General features: G+C 44.0%; 1 protein-coding gene and 1 pseudogene across 1 annotated transcript; both read left to right on the top strand.

Annotated features, from left to right (window-relative positions):
* The first annotated feature begins 394 nt into the window (after positions 1-394).
* On the top strand, positions 395-1,306 carry LOC147966214 (uncharacterized; annotated as a pseudogene).
* Positions 1,307-1,881: 575 nt separating this feature from the next.
* On the top strand, positions 1,882-3,718 carry LOC147966213 (protein FAR1-RELATED SEQUENCE 5-like). The gene is made up of 5 exons (XM_087530758.1): positions 1,882-2,267; positions 2,359-2,647; positions 2,726-2,806; positions 3,397-3,534; positions 3,695-3,718. Exons 1-5 carry the CDS (start codon positions 1,882-1,884, stop codon positions 3,716-3,718), a joined length of 918 nt encoding a protein of 305 aa, XP_087386884.1.
* The last annotated feature ends 10,729 nt before the right edge of the window (positions 3,719-14,447 follow it).

Here is a 14,447-nt window from a genome sequence, read left to right as displayed (position 1 = left end):
TTCCCCGTCTCAATTGTGGCATCAAATTATGTCCAGATTATGTGCAGAAAAATCTGAATCAGCTCCTTGCAAAAACAGAAAACCTGCAGGCTGTCTCAACAAACAGAGGAAAAAGCCAGGAAAACTCTGTAGTAAAAAAGTCATGTTCTTGCCAGCTATTTACTGCAAACTATGCAACTAACATAAAAACTCTGTGCAAAAAAGACTCATACCTATTATAATAAAGATTCTGCTATAGACATATTGCTTTTGGAACTAAGATTGTCATAATGGTGTGCATCTGGCTATTTACTAAGCTTTTAGGTTGTTTGAAAACACTCTTTCATGATTAAACCGATGACATCACTTCCTTCTTTTTATATATGCAGGGGATCTGTGGCAGCAGCCAAAAAAAGGAAAAAATATGCTTGATCTCAATGAGTTGCCTCCTGATCTCAATGAGCTTCCTCATGATATGGATGAGCAGCAACCCAACATACCACAAGGGAATTGGACAGAAAATGGGCGCTCTGTTTACTACACGAAGACAAGTCGTGGGCCTAACCCTATGGGCCATGACAATGTGGTAGGGCAGTCATCAACCCGTGGTGCCCCTGTAGTGGTGTCTTTGCAGTCAGAGAGCCATACTCTTGATGACACGGGCACCGCAACAAATGTTCCTTGTCCAACCAGGACTGAGCTCGGAGCTGGTGCTGTTGACAGTGCTGTGCAAGGAGAAGAAGGAGAAGATGAGGCTGGTTCTCAGCCAATGGAACCCTATGTTGGCATGAGGTTTGACAGCCTTCAAATTGCTAAGGATCACTACAACAGCTACGCCCTATGGATGGGTTTCTCTGTCAAAATGAACACCTCTAGGCGAAAAGATCACACAAATGTATTGGTAAAACAATAGTTTTGCTGCAACGAGTACAAGAAGCCAAAAGCTGATGATGGAGGAGCTGAGGCTCCTCCTGTTCTGGACCCTATACCAGATCCAAAACCTATTGAAAGTGATGAGGAGATAGAAGATGAACCTCCAATATTTGCTGAAGAGGAGGCTGGTACTAGTAAGAAAAAGAAGAAGCGTAAACGCGAGACAATAAAGCAGACTCAATGCAAAGCAAAAATGTTGGTGAAGCTAATAGATGGGCGATGGCAGGTGACGCACTTTGTTTGTGACCATAATCATCCGCTGGTTAACAAACCTTCGTTGTCCAAATACTTGAGATCTCACCAAGGCATCTCTCCTGATGAAAAGGAGTTTTTGCACATCTTGTATAACTGCAACTTGACTACAGGTGTTTTTATATATCCCTTACAGAATTAAGTTTCCCTATAGGCAGTCCAGTGTGCAACTGTTATGGTACTGGTGTGCAACTAAAATGCCTTAAGTGTGCAACTAGATTACCTTCACTGTACTAGATTATCTTCACTTTGCAACTACATAATGTCCTGTGTGCAAAATGAAAGTGTTTTTGAAAAGGTGCAACTGGTTGCCCATTTCCTGCAACTATCTTCTGTGCCAACACATGTCATATTACTGTGCAGCTGGATATGTGCATTCGTGCGACTAAAAAAAGATATATTGTTTCTTTTTGTATTATGCAGGACGTATGATGTATGTAATGGCAGAGTTCTATGGATCTGAGATGATGGTGCTGTTCGGACCAAAGGCAATAACAAATCTGTGTACAAGTTTCCGTAGAGATGACACAAAGGAGGGTGACATGATTGAGACAATTGCGCACTTCAAGGATATACAAAAAAACCGATCCAGACTTCTTCTATAAGGTAAAATATGATGAAGAGGACGGAGTTGTCAATATATTTTGGGTGGATGGCTCAGCTCGAAAAGCTTATGCGGAAGCGTACCACGATTGCATATCGTTTGACACCACCTACATGACCAACATGTATAATATGCCGTTCGCGCCCTTCATTAGAGTAAAGCGACATGGCCAATCTTTCATGCTGGGTTGCGTGTTTGTGAGGCAGGAGTTGGCATCGAGCTTTGATTGGGTCTTCCGAGCATTCCTAGAGGCTATGGATGGCAAACCTCCTGACAACTTCATAACCGATCAGGATGGTGCAATGAGGCAGTCAATACAGAGCATCTTTCCATCCACAGTGCATCGCTGTTGTCGATGGCACATCATGAAAAAGGCTCAAGAAAAATTTGGTTGGTTGTTGTGCCAGAATCCAGGGCTCTCTGATGATTTATACTACTGTGTTGACTTCAGCTTCACTATAGACAAGTTTAAGCAGAATTGGGCTGGATTAATGATGAAGTACGAGGCTATGACACACACACACACACACACACTTTGAGAAGTTGTACGAATATAGGTCAACTTTGGTGCCGTGCTACTTCAAAAACAGGTTCTTCCCCTTCCCGCAGTCTACACAGCATAGTGAGGGGTTCAACGCGGTCCTAAAAAGATATGTGAACCCACACAATTCAATGCTAAACTTTGTCAAGCAATATGAAAAAATTCAGAACCACATCCTTGCCAAGGAAGGCTGCAATGATTATAGGACAAAACACCTTGATATTGAGCTATGGTCCAACTTCCCAATAGAGAGGCAAGCTTACGAAACCTACACTAGAGACCTTTACTGCAAGTTCAGAGAAGAGTTTGTGCTGATTGGACGTTATAATGTGTTCCTAGTTGGTGCTGACCTTTTTGAGCTCAGACCGAACCAGGAATTTGTTGCCAAATATGGTTCTTGAAACTATTTGGTGCAGGAAAGGGTGGGGGAGGGTTCCTATTTGTGTGAGTGTTGCAAAATGGACAAGGACGGCATGCTCTGTTGCCACATCCTCAAGGTGTTCACCCATCTTGGAGTTGATGTCATACCGGAAAGGTACATGCTAAGACGGTGGACACCTACTGTTGTCCCTAGTGCACCAGGGATCGGGTATGAGCAACTGGATGAAATGCCTCCTCAATCAAAAAAGCAAATAAGGGAGATAAACATGATATAAGATTTTTGGAAACTAGCCAAGTTTGCAAGTGGCTCTGATGCAGCACAAGCCATTGTATACAAGCATATGCGCGGAGCACGTATCAAGATCGGCCACCTGAACAAGTCCAAGAAAAAGAAAAAAATGACTGCTGCTACTGGACCATCAGATGATGGCAACCCTCAAGGGCCTCCTCCACCTCTAGGCCCTAGACGGCATGCTCCGCCACCTCCTCCCCCGCCTGGCCCAACAAGCAGTGCCCCGCGTCCTCCTTCCAATGGCTCATCATCCAGGTAATTACCTGCCCCAACTCCACATCTAACTAGGTGTGTAACTTCAGTTACACAGATCATGGTGCCCAGTTGCAGAGAACAGGCTACCCAGTTGCGCACGCTATGTTAGTTCGAGCATCAAGATAAACAACTAACTTGTTTTTCCTGTTCTGGCTATAGGTGATGGCAACCCTCAAGGACCTCCAGACCCTACATGGCATGCTCCGCCACCTCCTCCCCCGCCTGTCCCAACAAGCAGTGCCCCGCGTGCTCCTCCCAATGTCCCTACAGGCAGTACTCAGGTGGCTCATCACCCAGGTAATTACCTGCCCCCAACTCCCCATGCAACTAGGTGTGTGACTTCAGTTGCACACATTATGGGACCCAGTTGAACAGAACAGGCTACCCAGTTGCGCACGCTATGTTAGTTCGAGCATCAAGATAAAAAACTAACTTGTTTTTCCTGTTCTGGCTATAGGTGATTACCATCCAAGTGCCATGACGGGCCGTGCTACTACTGTTTTTTTTCAACTTAACTTGCACACAGCAACCAGTTAGTTGCACAACATGGGTTGTGTGGTTGCAGAGAACATCAGTCCTGGTTGCGCAAAAAAATACTAAACTTTTTATATGATTATTCCACAAGTGATCGAACACAACCTCGTGATGGTCTAGCGCCCACACACACTTGTCCTACTGCCCCGTTGGAGGCTGCATCCCCTGCACAAGCCTCTGATGATTTTGTGCCCAGGGATCCTCCAAGGTTTACTAAAAAGGGTAGGACAAAGATTCGACGGTACAAATCGGCGCTGGAGCTACACCCAAAGAAGAAAAACAAATGCAGCCACTGCCAATCTACAGAGCACACTGCTGGTGTGTGTCCACTCAGGCTGCTGTGATTCTATTGCACCATTTGTATCTTTCTGACAAAAAGGAAGACCAAGTGGACACATTCAACATCTATGCTTTCTCTTCTCTAATTTGTTTCCCTTGAATTAGTTCATGCACTGTGTAAAATGGTTGCTATTTGCGCCTTTGTTGGCAAATGGTTTAATATTTAGTTGTTGAACAATTGTATGTCTAGTGCTCCTAATGTGTCAACAAAAGTGATGACATTGAGTTGCAAACAAAATTACTACTAGTGTGCAACTACAAAATATGCTCAAAAATTGTGCAAACCAACAACTTCCTCCATAGGGCAGAGAATAAAAAGAGTGTTGACCTAGTCCTTGTCGTATCTGAGCAACTTCCTCCATGGGGCGGAGTTGTGCGTGCTGGTGACCCAATAATTTGCCAGCTTCTTCCTGATGTTGATTACTTCCTTGGGTTCGTAGTTGGGAAGTTGGCTACCGTTCCACTCGGTGGCGTTAACTAGTGCGAACACCCCACACTCATTGCTGCGGTGGGCAAAAAGAGAATTTGTCACAGAAATTTAAAACCAAAAAGATAGTGTACTTTGTGAAACTATGCAACTACTTATGTGCCACTGTGCAACTGACTAGATAATCCATGAGAAACTCATAAAAATGAAAAATAGATTGCAAACTAGTTCCGTGTCTTAAAAAACTAAAGATTGCACATGTAGAAAATTTTAAAAACTACAAATTGATGGTAAAAAATTGAGAAAAATGCCATGCTTATTGTATTACTTGCCGAGCTACTTCGGTACATCAATGTCAATAATCTAGAAGTTCTCAATGCTAAACTTTGGGTAATGCTTCCTCCATAGCTGGCGTACTGCCCTCAAGTTGTCCAGCTTCCTGTTTGAATCAAGAACTTCGAAGCGTTCGTCCGTCAAGTTGACATTGAAGACCCAATAATGCCTCCCTCCCTTTTTATCATTTATATCAGCGCACTCGAGCACTGGCAGCATGACCTGCAAGCGTGAACGATTCAGACACAGATACATGTTGTAGGTAAGAAAAACAGTAAAGACTTACTGAAGTTAAAATAGGTTGCCAGAAAATATTTGCCAACTAAAAGATGTGTCATGTGCAACTGAACATGTTATGAGTGCCAACTAAGAGATGGATCATGTGGGCACAACACTCACCAAGTCTTGCTTGTCGAGACGGTTCTTGTAATCAAACTTCTTGTTTATCTCATTCACATTGTGGATCTCTTGCTGTAAATTGATCTGCAGAAATTATAAGCATGCCTCAAACTACTTACTAGATGAAAGGACTCCCTGAATTGGTAAATGAAAGTGGTACAGAAAAACTAGAGGGGAAAAAGGTTTTGAAAAAACTTACAGAAAACCTCAGTGGCACAACGACCTTCTTTGACCGTTCTGGTAAGTCATCCATGATATGTAAGATTCCAGTCTCAATAACAATTCTTGACAGCCATTGAACCGGCTTCATGGAATCAACTAACTCCTTTAAAGAAATGTAGAAAGCACCATACCTGATTATCTCATGGCTGATTTTTTTAAAAGAAATAAAAGACAAGTTAGCTTGAAGGGTCACGGCAACAAAAAATGTGTATGAAATTAAAACAAAACAGTGTGCAACTAAAAGCCCTGTTTTGTGCAACATGCTCTGATTTTTATGCAACTAAGTAGGTGGTCTGTGCAACTGAAAAATATATGTATGTAGGCTGTGGGGAGTTGGTTTACCTGGTAGCATCATTATTTGCTCCTGGGTGATGCCTGACCCAATACAAGAGGGCAGCGTAAAGCTTGTTGACTGCCTCATTGGTATGGAACGTCTTATTCTTGTTGTAATCAATGAATGGAGACCTTTGAGATGCTGCGGGCCTTATTACCCTCCTCTATCTTCGTGCAATAGGTGGTCTTGAAGAACTGCTCATGCCAACTGCTGGTTCTGCGCATATCGGGGTGTGGCAACTGTCTGGTGATCCAACATCTGGCTATTGAGCTATTGCCTTGCCAGCATCAGGAGCAGCGCATCCTTCATTCATAGCTGCTGGGTCCAACTCACCCTCATCTATGACAACCACACCGGCTTCCCCTGTTTCTGCTACTGGAGCAGGTGCTGGAGCATCACCATCTATGCCCAGGTCAAAAGATGGTGCATCGCAGAACCCGTCACCATGATAGATGTAAGAGTTTTATCTGCGTATGGGTTGAAGGCCCAGGGCATCTCCTTGCGGCACATACACAGGTGCATCATTCGCTAACTTGGTTCGCAATAGTGTTGTAGTTGGCGGCCTGGGAGGCTTGCACCTACTTACAATGTTGAACACCTCCTCTTGTCTTAATGAGTGCTGAAAGTCAGCTCTTGGTGATGCATGCTTGCTTGGCTGCTGTGTGCTAGGTCTTGGGGATGGCACTTTGGCAGTTTGATCACCCCCTTTCGTGTTTGGCATTGAAGTATCTATATGAGTTGGCACCTTGGGGCTTGCAGTTGTAGTGGTGCCTTCCTGAGCAGTAGTGGTGGTTTTGACTATGACCACACTGCTAACTGACACATCAGTTGGTACACTAGTATCTGCAGTTGGCATCTTTGCAGTCTGAGTTGGCAGCAATCTAGCAGAACTTGGCACCCCTGCATCAATGGCTGTGGCATGTAGTACTGTCTCGTCTCTGAACCCCACAGCTTTTGTGCCCTTGGCAAACTTGACAATATTTTGCTGCTTAGCTGGTTTAGGTGGGCCTGCTGAAAGAGGAGTCTTTCCTTGATCTGTTAAACTCCTGTGATGGTGGTTGGCTCTCTGCGCACTACACTTGGCATATCAGTTTGAACCACAGCTTCCTTAACCACATTTATTTCAGCATCTGCACTCACCATATTCTCATTGGTTTGATGCAACTACATATTCTTTTTCATTGAAACTGCCTTGCGCTTCTGGACCACATGAGGGTTTGCCACGGATGCTGCATTGCTCTTGCTGGAGCTTATATCTAGAAGCTGCTTCAAATATTCCTTGTATTTTTTTTGAATGAACCCAGTCAATATCCTTTCCTGCTACCTCCATGTCAATTTGATTCTTTTCAGCCTCACTTGATAAGAACAACTTCTGATCAATGGCAAAGTTGATGTCCTCACACATCTCTTGGTCACTAAAATCCGGCACAGGAAAAGTGGTTGGCAAAGTTGGCTTCAAGTTGCACAACTTGAACATATCAATGCTCCCCTGAGACTCTGCTTCGTCATTTTTCTTTGACTTCACCAAATTCTTGTCTTTCCAGCAATTTTTGTCAATCAACATCTGTAGTGTGCTCCTGCTGCTCAATGAATTGCTGCTGCTGGCAGGGTTGGCAGAGCTGCTAGTCCTCCTGGATGTGTTGCTGCTTGTACCACCAGAACCAGGGGCGTTGTCATCATCGTCATCGCTGCTGTAACTTCCTTCATTGGATCCCCCTTGATCGTCACCATCAACATCCTCGTCTTCTTCTGTTGGGGAACGTAGTAATTTCAAAAAAATTCCTACGCACATGCAAGATCATGGTGATGCATAGCAATGAGAGGGGAGAGTGTCGTCCACGTACCCTCATAGACCATTAAGCGGAAGCGTTTTGAAAACGCGGTTGATGTAGTCGTACGTCTTCACGATCGACCGATCCTCAGTACCGAACGTACGGCACCTCCGCGTTTAGCACACGTTCATCTCGGTGACGTCCCGCGAACTCATGATCCAGTAGAGCTTGGGGAAAAGTTTCGTCAGCACGACGATGTGGTGATGATGTTGATGAAGCAACCGTTGCAGGGCTTCGCCTAAGCACCGCAACAGTATGACCGAGGTGGATTATGGTGGAGGGGGGCACCGCACACGGCTGGGAGAGATCAATGATCAACTTGTGTGTCTATGGGTGTCCCCCTGCCCCCGTATATAAAGGAGCAAGGGGGGAGGCTGGCCGGCCCTAGAGGGCGCGCCAGGAGGAGGAATCCTCCTCCTAGTAGGAGTAGGATTCCCCTCTTTCCTACTCCTACTAGGAGGGGGAAAGGAAGGGGAGAAGGAGAAGGAAAGGGGGGCGCCGCCGCCCCTCTCCTAGTCCAATTCGGACCAGAGGGGGAGGGGCGCGCGGCCTGCCCTGGATGGCCCATCTCTCTCTCTCCACTAGGGCCCAATAAGGCCCATTAACCCCCGGGGGGGTTCCGGTAACCCCTCCGGCACTCCGGTAAAATCCCGATTTCACCCGGAACTCTTCCGATGTCCAAATATAGGCTTTCAATATATCAATCTTTATGTCTCGACCATTTCGAGACTCCTCGTCATGTCCGTGATCATATCCGGGACTCTGAACTACCTTCGGTACATCAAAACATATAAACTCATAATACCAATCATCACAGAACTTTAAGCGTACGGACCCTACGGGTTCGAGGACAATGTAGACATGACCGAGACATATCTCCGGTAAATAACCAATAGCGGAACCTGGATGCTCATATTGGTTCCTACATATTCTACGAAGATCTTTATCGGTGAAACTGCATAACAATATACGTTGTTCCCTTTGTCATCGGTATGTTACTTGCCCGAGATTCGATCGTCGGTATCCGAATACCTAGTTCAATCTCGTTATCAGCAAGTCTCTTTACTCGTTTCGTAATGCAACATCCCGCATGTCGGTGTCAAAACCGGCGGATCTCGGTTAGGGGGTCCCGAACTGTGCGTCTAAGGCGGATGGTAATAGGAGGCAGGGAGCACGATGTTTTACCCAGGTTCAGGCCCTCTTGATGGAGGTAAAACCCTATGTCCTGCTTGATTTATTCTTGATGATATGGGTAGTACAAGAGTTGATCTACCACGAGATCGAAGAGGCTAAACCCTAGAAGCTAGTCTATGGTATGATTGTCTGTTATCCTACGGACTAAAACCCTCCGGTTTATATAGACACCTGAGGGGGATAGGGTTACACAAGGTCGGTTACAAAGGAGAAGATATACATATCCGTATTGCCTAAGCTTGCCTTCCACGCCAAGTAGAGTCCCATCCGGACACGAGACGAAGTCTTCAATCTTGTATCTTCATAGTCCAACAGTTCGGCCAAAGGATATAATCCGGCTGTCCGGAGACCCCCTAATCCAGGACTCCCTCAGTAGCCCCTGAACCAGGCTTTCAATGACGATGAGTCCGGCGCGCAGTATTGTCTTTGGCATTGCAAGGCGGGTTCCTCCTCCGAATACACCACGGAAGAATTTGAATAGAAGGATAGTGTCCGACCCAGCAAAATAAGTTCCACATACCACCGTAGAGAGAATAATATTTCCACAAATCCAATTTGCTGACTTGTTTTGGCAACACGACATTATGCCATGGCCCGGTGATTATGTTGGGGAACGTAGTAATTTCAAAAAATTTCCTACGCACACGCAAGATCATGGTGATGCATAGCAACAAGAGGGGAGAGTGTGATCTACGTACCCTTGTAGACCGACAGCGGAAGCGTTAGCACAACGCGGTTGATGTAGTCGTACGTCTTCACGGCCCGACCGATCAAGCACCGAAACTACGGCACCTCCGAGTTCTAGCACACGTTCAGCTCGATGACGATCCCCGGACTCCGATCCAGCAAAGTGTCGGGAAGAGTTCTGTCAGCACGACGGCGTGGTGACGATCTTGATGTACTACTGTCGCAGGGCTTCGCCTAAGCACCGCTACAATATTATCGAGGACTATGGTGGCAGGGGGCGCCGCACACGGCTAAGAATATGATCACGTGGATCAACTTGTGTGTCTATGGGGTGCCCCCTGCCCCCGTATATAAAGGAGTGGAGGAGGGGAGGGCCGGCCCTCTCTATGGCGCGCCTAGGGGAGTCCTACTCCCACCGGGAGTAGGATTCCCCTTTCCTAGTCCAACTAGGAGTCCTTCCATGTAGTAGGAGTAGGAAACAAGGAAGGGGCGCAGCCTCTCCCCCTAGTCCAATTCGGACTAGGCCTTGGGGGGGCGCGCGGCCTGCCCTAGGCAGCCCCTCTCTCTTTCCTGTATGGCCCAATAAGGCCCAATACTTCTCCCGGCGAATTCCCGTAACTCTCCGGTACTCCGAAAAATACTCGAATCACTCGGAACCTTTCCGATGTCCGAATATAGTCGTCCACTATATCGATTTTTACGTCTCGACCATTTCGAGACTCCTCGTCATGTCCCCGATCTCATCCGGGACTCCGAACTCCTTAGGTACATCAAAACTCATAAACTCATAATATAACTGTCATCAAAACCTTAAGCGTGCGGACCCTACGGGTTCGAGAACAATGTAGACATGACCAATACACGTCTCCGGTCAATAACCAATAGCGGAACCTGGATGCTCATATTGGCTCCCACATATTCTACAAAGATCTTTATCGGTCAGACCGCATAACAACATACGTTGTTCCCTTTGTCATCGGTATGTTACTTGCCCGAGATTCGATCGTCGGTATCCCATACCTAGTACAATCTCGTTACCGGCAAGTCTCTTTACTCGTTCCGTAATACATCATCTCACAACTAACTCATTAGTTGCAATGCTTGCAAGGCTTATGTGATGTGTATTACCGAGAGGGCCCAGAGATACCTCTCCGATAATCGGAGTGACAAATCCTAATCTCGAAATACGCCAACCCAACATGTACCTTTGGAGACACCTGTAGAGCACCTTTATAATCACCCATTTATGTTGTGACGTTTGGTAGCACACAAAGTGTTCCTCCGGCAAACGGGAGTTGCATAATCTCATAGTCATAGGAACATGTATAAGTCATGAAGAAAGCAATAGCAACATACTAAACGATCGGGTGCTAAGCTAATGGAATGGGTCATGTCAATCACATCATTCTCCTAATGATGTGATTCTGTTAATCAAATAACAACTCTTTTGTTTATGGTTAGGAAACATAACCATCTTCGATTAATGAGCTAGTCAAGTAGAGGCATACTAGTGACACTTTGTTTGTCTATGTATTCACACAAGTATTATGTTTCCGGTTAATACAATTCTAGCATGAATAATAAACATTTATCATGATATAAGGAAATAAATAATAACTTTATTATTGCCTCTAGGGCATATTTCCTTCAGTCTCCCACTTGCACTAGAGTCAATAATCTAGTTCACATCGCCATGTGATTTAACAGCAATAGTTCACATCACCATGTGATTAACACCCATAGTTCACATCGATATGTGATCAACACCCAAAGGGTTTACTAGAGTCAGTAATCTAGTTCACATCGCTATGTGATTAACACCCAAAGAGTACTAAGGTGTGATCATGTTTTGCTTGTGAGATAATTTTAGTCAACGGGTGTGTCACATTCAAATCCGTAAGTATTTTGCGAATTTCTATGTCAACAATGCTCTGCACGGAGCTACTCTAGCTTATTGCTCCCACTTTCAATATGTATCTAGATCGAGACTTAGAGTCATCCAGATCTGTGTCAAAACTTGCATCGACATAACTTTTTACGACGAACCTTTTTGTCACCTCCATAATTGAGAAATATTTCCTTATTCCACTAAGGATAATTTTGACCGCTGTCTAGTGATCTACTCTTAGATCACTATTGTACTCCCTTGCTTAACACAGTGTAGGGTATACCATAGATCTGGTACACAGCATGGCATACTTTATAGAACCTATGGCTGAGGCATAGGGAATGACTTTCATTCTATTTCTATCTTCTGCCGCGGTCGGGCTTTGAGTCTTACTCAATTTCTCACCTTGCAACACAGGCAAGAACTCTTTCTTTGACTGTTCCATTTTGAACTACTTCAAAATCTTGTCAAGGTATGTACTCATTAAAAAAACTTATCAAGCGTCTTGATCTATCTCTATAGATCTTGATGCTCATTATGTAAGCAGCTTTACCGAGGTCTTTCTTTGAAAAATTCCTTTCAAACACTCCTTTATGCTTTGCAGAATAATTCTACATTATTTCCGATCAACAATATGTCATTCACATATACTTATCAGAAATGTTGTAGTGCTCCCACTCACTTTCTTGTAAATACAGGCTTCATCGCAAGTCTGTATAAAACTATATGCTTTGATCAACTTATCAAAGCGTATATTCCAACTCCGAGATGCTTGCACCAGTCCATAGATCGATCGCTGGAGCTTGCATATTTTGTTAGCACCTTTAGGATTGACAAAACCTTTTGGTTGTATCATATACAACTCTTCTTTAATAAATCTATTAAAGAATGCAGTTTTGTTTATCCATTTGCCAGATTTCATAAAATGCGGCAATTGCTAACATGATTTGGACAGACTTAAGCATAGATACGAGTGAGAAACTCTCATCGTAGTCAACACCTTGAACTTGTCGAAAACCTTTTGCGACAATTCTAGCTTTGTAGATAGTAACACTACTATCAGCGTCCGTCTTCCTCTTGAAGATCTATTTATTCTCAATTGCTTGCCGATCATCGGGCAAGTCAACCAAAGTCCATACTTTGTTCTCATACATGGATCCCATCTCAGATTTCATGGCCTCAAGCCATTTTGCGGAATCTGGGCTCACCATCGCTTCTTCATAGTTCGTAGGTTCGTCATGGTCAAGTAGCATGACCTCTAGAACAGGATTACCGTACCACTCTGGTGCGGATCTCACTCTAGTTTACCTACGAGATTCGGTAGTAACTTGATCTGAAGTTACATGATCATCATCATTAGCTTCCTCACTAATTGGTGTAGTAGCCACAGGAACAGATTTCTGTGATGAACTACTTCCCACTAAGGGAGAAGGTACAATTACCTTATCAAGTTCTACTTTCCTCCCAATCACTTCTTTCGAGAGAAACTCCTTCTCTGGAAAGGATCCATTGTAAGCAACGAATATCTTGCCTTCGGATCTATGATAGAAGGTGTACCCAACATTTTCTTTTGGGTATCCTATGAAGACGCACTTCTCCGATTTGAGTTTGAGCTTATCAGGATGAAACTTTTTCATATAAGCATCGCAACCCCAAACTTTAAGAAACGACAACTTTGGTTTCTTGCCAAACCATAGTTCATACGGTGTCGTCTCAACAGATTTAGATGGTGCCCTTTTAACGTGAATGCAGCTGTCTCTAATGCATAACCCCAAAATGATAGTGGTAGATCGGTAAGACACATCATAGATCGCACCATATCTAATAAAGTACGGTTATGACGTTCGGACACACCATTACATTGTGGTGTTCCAGGTGGCGTGAGTAGTGAAACTATTTCACATTGTTTTTAACTGAAGGCCAAACTCGTAACTCAAATACTCTTCTCTACAATCAGATCGTAGAAAATTTATTTTCTTGTTACGATGATTTTTCACTTCACTCTGAAATTCTTTGAACTTTTCAAATGTTTTAGACTTATGTTTCATCAAGTAGATATACTCATATCTGCTCAAATCATCTGTGAAGATCAGAAAATAATGGTACTTGTCGCGAGCCTCAATATTCATCAGACCACATACATCAGTATGTATGATTTCCAACAAATCTGTTCCTCGCTCCATTGTTCCGAAGAACAGAGTCTTAGTCATCTTGCCCATGAGGCATGGTTCCCAAGCATCAACTGATTCATTATCAAGTGATTCCAAAAGCCCATCAGTATGGAGTTTCTTCATGCGCTTTACACCAATATGACCTAAACGGTAGTGCCACAAATAAGTTGCACTATCATTATTAACTTTGCATCTTTTGGTTTCAATATTATGATGATGTGTATCACTACGATCGAGATCCAACGAACTATTTTCATTGGGTGTGTAACCATATAAGGTTTTATTCATGTAAACAGAACAACAATTTATTCTCTTACTTAAATGAATAACCGTATTACAATAAACATGATCAAATCATATTCATGCTTAACGCAAACACCAAATAACACTTATTCAGGTTCAACACTAATCCCGAAAGTATAGGGAGTGTGCGATGATGATCATATCAATCTTGGAACCACTTCCAACACACATCGTCACTTCACCCTTAACTAGTCTTTGTTTATTCTGCAACTCCCGTTTCGAGTTACTAATCTTAGCAACTGAACTAGTATCAAATACTGAGGGGTTGCTATAAACACTAGTAAAGTACACATCAATAACATGTATATCAAATATACTTATGTTCACTTTGCCATCCTTCTTATCTGCCAATCACTTGGGGTAGTTCCGCTTCCAGTGACCAGTCCCTTTGCAGTAGAAACACTTAGTCTCAGGCTTAGGACCAGACTTGGGCTTCTTCACTTGAGCAGCAACTTGCTTGCTGTTCTTCTTGAAGTTCCCCTTCTTCCCTATGCCCTTTTCTTGAAACTAGTGGTCTTGTCTACCATCAACACTTGATGTTTTTCTC

The sequence above is a fragment of the Triticum urartu genome, chromosome 6A (assembly GCF_056163025.1).
Source record: "Triticum urartu cultivar PI428250 chromosome 6A, HENAU_Tu73, whole genome shotgun sequence".
Taxonomy (NCBI): domain Eukaryota; kingdom Viridiplantae; phylum Streptophyta; class Magnoliopsida; order Poales; family Poaceae; genus Triticum; species Triticum urartu.
Note: the sequence above shows the minus strand (reverse complement) of the source record. Positions and strands in the feature narration are given on the sequence as shown.

Coding starts and splice junctions, on each gene's coding strand:
- LOC147966213 (XM_087530758.1), top strand. CDS start 1,882: ATGACCAACATGTATAATATGCCGTTCGCGCCCTTCATTAGAGTAAAG. Junction 2,648..2,725: donor GACGTTATAATGTGTTCCTA/GTTGGTGCTGAC, acceptor TATTTGGTGCAG/GAAAGGGTGGGGGAGGGTTC. Junction 3,535..3,694: donor TCAGGTGGCTCATCACCCAG/GTAATTACCTGC, acceptor TTCTGGCTATAG/GTGATTACCATCCAAGTGCC.